The 10,700-nt window shown below is 35.8% G+C and overlaps 1 protein-coding gene across 1 annotated transcript; it reads right to left on the bottom strand.

Moving 5' to 3' along the window:
- Positions 1 to 611: 611 nt before the first annotated feature.
- Positions 612 to 10,362, bottom strand: LOC114190306 (importin beta-like SAD2). The gene is made up of 20 exons (XM_028079138.2): positions 9,973 to 10,362; positions 9,758 to 9,910; positions 9,525 to 9,687; positions 9,192 to 9,376; positions 8,920 to 9,093; positions 7,918 to 8,063; positions 7,709 to 7,832; positions 7,461 to 7,641; positions 6,495 to 6,654; positions 6,359 to 6,400; positions 6,153 to 6,271; positions 5,872 to 6,070; positions 5,248 to 5,379; positions 4,757 to 4,860; positions 4,451 to 4,630; positions 2,788 to 2,927; positions 2,540 to 2,679; positions 2,247 to 2,407; positions 1,417 to 1,546; positions 612 to 1,328 (listed from the first exon to the last, which is right to left on the bottom strand). Exons 1-20 carry the CDS (start codon positions 10,272 to 10,274, stop codon positions 1,168 to 1,170), a joined length of 3,096 nt encoding a protein of 1,031 aa, XP_027934939.2. The 5' UTR covers positions 10,275 to 10,362; the 3' UTR covers positions 612 to 1,167.
- Between the last annotated feature and the right edge of the window lie 338 nt (positions 10,363 to 10,700).

Below are 10,700 nucleotides of genomic sequence, written 5' to 3'. Positions count from 1 at the left end.
AAAATTAAAAGTAAAAATATTAGAGTAAGAATGTTTAACCACAAAAGATATTTTCAATTAAATATTAGTTAGGTTGGGTTAACACACTCAAACAAGTTGAATTAGGTTTTAACCTTCATGTTAAGTTGCAAACAATAAAAATTAAGAATTAACTTTTAACTAACATAAAACATTTGAAGATGAATTCATATTTTAGAAACTCAATAAAAAGAGAACAGAAGAGAGAATATTATATTACAATGTATGTACCTATTTTTTCAACTCTTCTATGACTGTTAACTTCATTTCTTTTACATACATTGTATTACACACACACACAATATTAAATTCTAATATATTGTAATAAATGTAATATATTAAATATATATTTTCGGAATGTTGTTTATTTTAAGAAAAAATAGAAGAAACCTCATTACTGAGTAATCAACTTTCTATTTCTACAAACGCATTTTACAATAAAGCCATCCAAACATAAATGAAGTTCAATTAAACTCGCTTTTCACTGAACTTAAGTTACAAGGTTAAGTTTAACCAAATTTTTCTTCCTTTTCAACTAAAGTAAGGCCTCAAAGATCAAGTCAGTTTGAAGGGTAAAGTTCAAAGTTAAAAACTTGTACACAAAAAAATTATAAATATTATAAAAAAATAATATAACTGTTTTACAACGTGCAGCAAGCCACACTAGAAAGGCTTTGCACATCCCAAAACTGTTTTACTTTGGACTCAAAATTTTATACGACCAAAATGTAACTTAAAGAATTATGAAGTATTCCCCACCAAAAATTGCCCACAGAAGCAAGCCAACCTGTCTATGTGACAGGAGAGAAACGCCACAAAAACTCTCACTCATGAAGCCATTGCTGCACCAACCGAAGAACAGACAATGGTTGCCATAAATTGGAAACAGGATAACCGTCAACTCAACAAAATATAGAGACTTGAAGGGGGCGGACAATGAGAAGAATGGCCATTGGATAGCGCGAACCACCAAACTCCTCAATCCACATCCTCTGAAGTCAAAGAGAACTTCAGACCACCAAACTCACCTTATCAATATATCAAACCTGAAAACTCTTTTAAGTTCACAGGACCACTGAGCCAATAAATGCCTCACAAAAAAATATGTAACCATCTGCTTCTCTTACCAAGAACATACACACGCTAGAGCTAAGAATTCGTGACACCTGACGACTTCTCTAATTTTTCCCTTTCAATCTCTCCTCTTCTGAGCTCAGCATGCTGTGTAACACCATTTGCAAGAGCTTGATAAGAGAACTCGAGTGACTGGGTGAGGTTTTGAAATCCCAATGGATCTGATAATTGCATCACTACAGCCAAATTTATATTTAAGTCAGGCAAAAATTAAGGGACATTGATGAAACTTGTAACACGTTTTAAGAGACAGTGTCAGAATACCTTTCATCGTATCCACAAAGAAAACAAAAGGATCCACATCATCAATTGGAGAATGCAACTCTTCATCATCAGTAAAGTCATCATCCGAGTCGTCATCCTCATCCTCATCGTTGGGCCTAAATGTCTTTGTCTTCGGGGTGACATTGTACAAAAGACAATAAGAATTAAAATTTCAAAAAGATACAATAAATTAAACTTCTATCCATAGTCAAAAACAATTTAGTAAACACTTATACTTAGTAAATACTCTATCGGCTGAAGATCACTTTATGCAAAAAGTGATTGACAGGGAATCAAACATTATCACCCACCAGCTGCTATAAAATGAAGCTGACAGTGCTAAAAAGTATAATGCAAGTCACATTATTTCACATTTATATTGAATCACTCAAATGTATCTATTAGAATGAATGAAGCTGACAGTGCCAAAAGTATAATGCAAGTCACATTATTTCACATTTTTATTGAATCACTCAAATGTATCTATCTATTTTAAACTAATCAATGGTATATGCCAACAAAACAAAAATTTATAAAATTAAAATGCTAAATGACTAAAAAGTATAATCTTACTTTTAACGCTCTATTTTTCTAGACACAGAATAACATCTTAAATTAAATTTCTTACCCACTGAACAATAAACTGCTCCCTTTTTTGTTTCAATATCTAGCTTGTTGCAAAAGAAAAAATAATAAATATTTTTGTAATATTAATCATGTTTCCGAATCAAATTGTGAACACTAGGATAAACATGTAAACCGCAAATTATTTATTCCTTATTGAATTAACACAGGCATAAAGAGGTGTTTAGGATTTTGTATCCACAAACCTGTTCAGCCAACTTCCTAAATTTACTACTGTCAGCTTCATCGCCGTCCTCAGCATCAATTCCCATTTCCTTCTCAGAACCATTGCCATCTTCATCTTCATCATCAGTTTGAAAGTCATCCATATCATCATCATCTTCAGCTTCTTCCTCTTTTGCAGCTTCTGCAAAGAAAGTGAAATTTCTGAGAATTGGATGATCATAAATCTCCTAAAAATAAAAAAATAAAAGTCTACTACTGGTGAACATGCAGTTGCAAGTCCCCAGTACCATAGTTACAGAGATAACATAAAGACCTGCAACTTGATCCTTGTATGCAACCAGAAGATCAAGAGTGGCCCGCAACACCTGGCCAAGAGCATCTCCAGGCAGTTGACCAGCCGGAAGTGCAAGTAATGATGTCAAACCAAGGCAACAAACCTTCTTGTCATGTTCCCTGCATAATTAGATATAGAGATATTGTCACACAACTTCTTTTGTTACAAAAAAGCATAGAAGGAGAGTGAAGAAAGGGGGATGGTGATGGGAGCGGGAAAGTACAAACCTCTTAAAATTAGCACGCGTGCCATTCTTTTTTACTCCTTGCATCATATTAAACCAAAGATTGAAGATTTCTGATGCAACACCTAACTTTTGCAGTATACTGAGAGTCAGTGCTGCATTGTAGTAAAGAGCATCTGATATCTGCAAGAAGGAAGGTTCATTATTATGTCCTCTGAAATTGAGAAGTTTGGCTAAAGCACAAAAACAGATGAACTGAAGTCATTCTTATAGAAACAAAACCAATTATATTAGACAAAATTTTCACATATTTTAACTTACAAAATCATGCAAAGAAGTGCAATGTTAATAAGGAGAACATGGCAAGCTTCAGAAACTACTGGACAAAATTATACATATCCCATTTTTTAATAAACCAAGTAATGCATGTAACGTAAGTAAAGATTGGAAAACCAGAGTACTTCTGCATGGTTTCAATTAAGCTCCACAACAGAGGTTTTGGAAGAGAACAATAGTATAAACAGATCTAACGATCCAAAATTAATATAAGCATGTGATACCACAGTCATATCACAACATGAGGCCAATACTGGGAAGTTGTTGCACCATGTTCCCACAGAGCATCCACCACACATGCTTTCACATCCCAATCACACAATTTTGAAACTCGTCACAGCCATAATTGGCAAAGGAGGTTAAGAAAACCTTTGCCCCAGATTAACAGTGACCCATACCATTTTTGGGATGACAGCCATCAGACCCAGGATCTCAGATGCATTTCTATTTTTCAACCAACCCACAGGTTGAGATTCCAGCTAACCAACAGCTCTCTAGCAGCCTATTGTCTGTCTGTTCAGAATACACTCTGTTGTCTCTTGTTAGGACTTGAGCACACGAGTCTAATCTAAAATCTTAGTCTATTGGGTGCGAGAACCTCAAGTCGTAAGTACAATATCAAATAGTTTGCCTTACTAAATGTCAGAATCCTGACACTGTCACTTCCTTTAAGGACCAACGTCCACAGCAGCTTTCATTATATAGGTGGTAGACCTTTTCTCATTAAGGGCTCACACCAAACAATATTAAATTTACACCTATTTCAGCCTATAGTAGCCCTTTGTGTAGCCCAGCCCTCAACAAAAACAATAGTTAAGCATGACGGGAAAGTGCAACCTAAAAGATTAGTCCACTAGGTGGGAGAACCTCTAGAACTAAGTACTACATCATGTAGCTTATCCTTCTCAATGTGAGACCCTAACATCTCTACTCCGTAGCTGTCTCTATTTTTCTTTATTCATATGCCTCTTATGTTTTTTCAATTCTCTGTGTTGTGTTCAAAGAGTCTTAAGTGGCTTTTTCTGGCTATATTTCTGTTTCCTTTCATGTTACTTGACCCTTGTTGTAATTCATTGTTTATAATGACTTACTATTAATTTTTATTGTCATCCATTGTAGGTCATTTTTTATGTTTGAGAATTTATATATAAATTTGAGCATCTATATATAAATTCCATGATAGCAGTCATCATGCAATCCACTATCCCATTATAGTAGTATTATTGGCACGGCTGATCCAGGCCACTATTCTCAAATAATGAATACAGAAAATCTAGCTGTTGAACATTTCAAAATGTCATAATTAAGGACAAGCAAATTATCTCATTCATGCATGATGTGTGTCAATATGGATCTTCATAACCCCTTACCACTTGCATGAGAAGACATTTCAAATGTGAATTTTCAGTTCGTTGCATGCGTTCAACTGTAACTCTGAGATATGGCTCAACCCATTGATCAACCTGCCCTTTGCAGTTCAGAAAGACAACTTCAACAAGCTTTGGAGCTGGTTCAATATCAGTGTCCTCCATATTTTTGTCTGCCATAACCTTCAATGTGAAATAAAAATCAGATACATATGTACAAGGAAAGAAGAAATATAAAATTCATTTTCAACATAAATCCTCTTAACAGGTGCTTGCTGAACTCATTCTAATTAGGCAAAGATAACTTACAGATGAAATCATATTCCATAGACTCTGTTGATAGTCAGGTTCTTTGCAAGTGAGGAAATGGGCAGTTCCCCTTGAAATATAATTGTCCAAAGGAACCAGAATATCTGAGGAAGAAACTAGACAAATAAATACAAAGAAAATACAAAAGTATATGGTTGCAAATTATAGACACAAACACCAATATAAACGTTGAGGCACTATAAGTGAACAAAACAGCCAAGCTATATAATTGAAACCAAAGATGTTCCCTGCCTTTGAATAGTATGGATATCAACTCCATGAATCCATATTATAAAACAGCCAAGATATTTTATTGAATGCATAGCTGAGTTTATCTTCAATATTACTGGGAGACACCAAAATAACTTAAGGTTCATATTAATGTATAAAAGGTATATCAAAAGATGGTTCAAACTACGTGCTAGACTATGGTAGAGCAAACAGAAATTGAGATGAATAGTGGCTAAAATGTAGTTGAGTGAGAAGCATACTTGGGAAGAAGTCAATCGCCCAATCTGCAAGTGCTTCCATCATCAGTGGCCAAAGAGTCCACATATCCAATGATATTGTTGGGGAGAAAAAGGTCATATATGATACAATCTCCAAAACTTCTTCAAAAACCTCTGCAAGCATTCACAACAGGTGATGAGAAAGAATCGAAGCAACCCAAGAGAAATTAAAATTTCAGAACAGCGTTTTACAGAATTTAACAACAAAAATGTGCATCTAATTTGAAAATCCAAGTGGAAAGTGCAAATTAAATCAGCATAAGTTGTTCTCAACATCACATTGTTTTAACACAAACTGAAGCATACTACTCCATATTAGCTAAAAGTACAACAGCTTTCCGAAAAAGTTAACACGGAGAGTGCTTATAATCACTTGATAATATAGCTTAGAACATCGAAAATACTCTCATCAGATTATTTTTAATACGAAAACCTAATGCATATATTCATGCAACAGGTAAATGAAAGACATTATGACCCAAACCTTAAATTAGAATCACCTCTGCTTTAATAATGTGTATAAGTATATGAACACAAGACATTGACAAGAGGGGAGAAAAACATCATCAAAGTCGTCTGATACACATGATTCAGCAGGGAAAATACCTTGACCATCAGTTGTTAACATTCTCTGCATTATGGGAAGCAAGGTTGGCTCAAATTGAACAAATAGTTGAGGAAGACTGCTCACTGATTCAAGTATCGTGCTAATAGCCCGCAAACAACCCACAGCAGCAAGAGCACCTGGATCGTCAACTTCATCATCAGCTTCAGCGGTGTTCATGCACCTCCAAAATGCAGCTGCCTGTTGTAAGAAAGAAAATGACAATGATATAAAGCAGATACAACTTCATTGGAAGATACAAATGGTTAAAAAAATATATTACCAAATGTTGGCAAAGCCCGAGAGCATAAGGTGCCATTTCTTCCCCAAACTTGTCCACAATAGTTTCCAAAGTAAATACAAGGTCTTCATTCTCAATTTCATTCATAAGTTTGAAGAACTCTGGATGTATTTTTTGTCAGTTACTCCCACTCACCAAGCCAAATAATAAATGAACAAGAACAAACAATTTATTTCACATTCACCTACCATCAAGGAGTTGAGGAAGAATGGGTCGAATTTCATCCAAATCTGCATCAATACAATTGAAAAAACAAACATTATCAGTGCTAAGCTTTAGAAAGATTTATTGAAATCAAAAGTAGAAACGAAGACTATTAACCACCTTTGCAAGCCTCAACAAAAGAACGCAAGGCAAAAACAGAATCAATGCGAACAGGAAGCTCAGGATCTCGCATCCCACATACAACACACTGCAATGCCTTCCGGAAATTGTTCTGATCTGAGAAGCTAATGTGCGCATATTGTCCTGCAACCCATGCTGCCTATTTTTCACACAAAAGTCAACAGATAGCCAAAATCATCAAGAATAGAAATGGAAAACTTTACAACAAATGTCTGGTTCAAAATTAAAAATAATTACACACCAACTCACATAAATATTAAACTGCTACATAAATGTTTGTTTGGCTATAGATAAGTTATTTAGATAAGATTGCATCATTACCTACATTCACTGCCTATTAAAGTGATAGAGAAATGAAAAAAAAAGAGGATAAATTCTTCAATAGAGGCTCAAAACCCAAACAGGGGGGAGGATTGCAAAGAAAATAATAAGAGGACATTTCTTAGTATACATTTACTTTTTCAGCCAATAAATGTTGCATTTACATTATATTCTTGAAGAATTCATTTATAATAAATTTTAAAAGATGATACTTTCTCTGTTTTTTCTACAACATAAAACACTGAAAATATTAACACATTCAATTTCCCTTTTTAACGTCCTAGGATTAAAAGCCTAATATCATCCAATCATCCCTTACTCTCTGCCAAGTGAACCCAAGTGAAGAGAGTTTTACATTAACCATGCCATAAATAATAACTATTATGCTGATAAAGATATGTGTTACCTCTTATTCATGCAAATCCTTTACCTTCAAAAATTGTTAAACATGGGCAATTGTAAATCAAACTAGGGCTGCTTTTAGTATGGTATTCATTATATTATGCAATGCAAACTTAGCCTTTCCTAAAAACATTCTGCTATATGCCCAAAAGAAGGATAAAAAGAGGAGAGTGTCCGGCATGCAACAAAGTGTAATCATAAACTATATACAGAAAATGATACCTTGGCCCTAAGGTGGCCAACTGGACTGCTAAACTCGGGAAAGACATGTTGAACCAACATATGCTCAAGTTCTGACTTGTATGGCTCAGTGTGCTTTAATTTGTCACAAAGTGCTCCAATAGCAAGAAGTGCACCATCTTTCTGTCTATAGGATTTGTATTCAGGAGGTGCTTCATCATACCTAACAAAGTGAAAACCCAATTACAACACTATAAATCATCTAATTTATCAGAAAGCAATATATTTACCTTTTAAAAATTTCAACTATGAACTGAATAAACTTGTGAAGATTATCTTTCCCACGTTTTCGAATCAATTCACTAACAAAATCCATGGAAGCAGTTTTGGGACTATACAAGTCTTCAATAATGTCTGTAATTAAGAATTAGTACCTATAAGCATGTGCCAATGATTCACATGAAGTTTCATGTCATGTATAGACTTCAATGAGACTTACCGTAGCCTTTTCTCACATATTCATGAGGATCTTCATCCCAAAGCTTTTGATCATTATCATTAAAGCACATAAGAGGGAAAACTATTTCAAAAAGAAGAACATCAAGCCGAGGCTGCAGTGCAGCATACATGCTATTCTTCGAAATACTGCATACATCAAAAGAAATTAAGAGAAAATTAATTCAAGAATCATGAATATCCTGAAAAATATAAATAACAGCTTTCAACAAAAGATACTACTAATATTCTTAATATGTGCAAAGTGAAGACCTCAGAGAGGAGGGATGAGTGTATCAATGGACACAAAGCAACCCATTCACCTTTCCTTCCCTGAAATATGCCAAATGGGTAGGGTCTGGATACATGAACTTCAAGAAGTCATAGGTTCAAAAGAACAGACTACCCGGTATTTTATTTCGGGGATGCATGTATATTTCATAACATCTCAAGATCACTATGACTTAGGTTTACAGGCATTAGTGGTTAATACTTATTTGGTTTAATAATATCAACCCAAACTCCAGAGGTTTTATATCTAGGGATATCAAGCATTGGGGCAATTGGGCTGGTCTCGTGTGAGAAATGGTAAAGAGGACTAGCAAAAATTAATTAATTAATTAATTAATTAGGCAAAAAGATGTTGGTTAGCAAACATTAATGAATTAAATGGATAGAGAAAAATGATGAGTGGCACAATTTCATGGGTCATGTTGAAAAACTAACACAAATTGTCAGCAAATTTAATGTTACTAACAACATGTAGCAATTCATAAACTAAGTTGATAGCTAAGCTCAAATATCCCAATGATAAAAAGATTTTATCGCGGATAGCTAAGTTAAGTCGAGAAAACTAATTAATGACAAAAACATGTAGCAATTCATAAACTAAACATGCGAGCATAATGCACAGAAACGCCTTCCCAGAATATGCATATCCCTTCGCAAATAAGAAAAAGATCAGACCTAAACACAAATAAATGAGCAAAAAATAATTGATGAGCACCTGTTGCTTAGATACTGAAGAACCAGGTTGATAACTCTGTCTGGTAAATAGCCACCGAGTCGAACGATATTCAGTAGATTTAAGTAGCAGTCCAAGATCTTCCCAGCATAATGCTTCTGAAACATTTGGGCAAAGGCTTTGTTTTCCAGGTTTTGCAGCTTCAAGTCACCAAATCTAGAACAAGGTAATTTAAACACCAGTATAAATAGAAAATTAATCACTGGACAGTATAGCACATAATTGTCAACCAAATTAATTCACAACAAACATACCGAGTATAGAGCCTATTTAGAATGTGAACTGTCCATTTTTTTACCTTCCACCAACCCCATGACTTGCGAAGCTCGGGATCGGCAGGCTGACCTTCCATGGGAACAGGGCTCTCTAAGACGTTTAAAAACAGCACCATCCACGCATTGAATACATTTTGATCAAACAAAAGCTTTGGCACCTCCAGCTGAATAAGTTAAAACAACGCACACAGAATTGCATTCATCAATTATGAACAGTTGGGAGGAGAAAAGGCATAAAAACAAGGAAGGCAACTGAAAGTGGCAATATCATCTCCCGTCGATTGAAGAGAGAGGGAGAGAGAAAAAACGTACATAGATGGAGGACCAGAAAATTTTACAGATAAGCTTGATCAAGTCTGCAACTTCGATTGAGGGATTGGCAATTTGGACTAAGGCGTTAAATATAGTGAGGAGCAGAGGAAAGGTCTGCTGGACAACGCCGTAAACCGGCGCCCGCTCTTCATCTGACTTGAACCTGCAGAGGGTTTTGTTATTAGTGATAGTAAGAGAAAGAAGAAGTGAAACACAGAGATAGAGTGACTCACTCGTATTTTCTTGAAAGAATCCGCAGCACAAACAAAGCGGCGTGGAGTTGCTGTTGGTCCTGTAAGTTCTGCTTGATCCAGTCGAGAAGATGAGGAAAGTGCTCCGGATAATCAGAATGGATAACTGTTTTGAGGCACTCACCGAGCTGCACCCTGTGGCAGAATAGAATGATGCAAAGAGGAGAAGGTGATAAAGAATGGTGAGAAGAGTGTACCTGAGGAGAGGAGGAAGCTGAGGGAGAAAGAGGAGGATGTGATTCCGGAGGAGGAGCTTATCGGCGGGTGCGATGGAGATTTCGGTGTGGTGATCGGGAGACCAATTCTTGGCGATGAAGTTCTTGAAATTGATGGCGGCAACTTGTCGAACGGCCATGTCGCGGTTGGTGTCGACGATGATTTGGAAGAGGCTCACCGGATGCTGTGGGGCGTACTGCATCTCCTCCAACCTCTGCTCAGCGCCCTTCCGTTCATCGGGATTCGGACTCAGAGCAGCCTGAAGTATGCTACCAAGATCCATCTTCTTCCCTTCGCTTCTGCTCTGAGTCTCTCCCTCGCTAGTCGCTACACACTCACACTAGGGTTTACCAACGCGCAAATGAAACCAATTTATGTGTTAGGGTTTACTAAGGTTTCAAATTACACTTTTTCACATTCACTTCCCATCTTTTTTATTTTTCACGATTTTCCAAATAATCTGTTAGGATATCGCTGTAATTTTACTCTCTCTGTTTTCATCCCACAATCAACGCACCAACCAACCCCGTTTAAGGATATCGGTTGGATAAGATTGCTCCTAAATCAATGTAAGTATAACATTTTATTCGATTAAGGTGGTTTTTATCTCAAGATCATACATCTTAAAGAATCATATTCTTTAACATTTCACTTCTTCTAAATTTTGGTATCCAGAAGTTAAAATATTACAGAAATTATTTTGACATTT

The sequence above is a fragment of the Vigna unguiculata genome, chromosome 7 (assembly GCF_037176805.1).
Source record: "Vigna unguiculata cultivar grain cowpea cultivar isolate G323 ecotype 2 chromosome 7, ASM3717680v1, whole genome shotgun sequence".
Taxonomy (NCBI): domain Eukaryota; kingdom Viridiplantae; phylum Streptophyta; class Magnoliopsida; order Fabales; family Fabaceae; genus Vigna; species Vigna unguiculata.
Note: the sequence above shows the minus strand (reverse complement) of the source record. Positions and strands in the feature narration are given on the sequence as shown.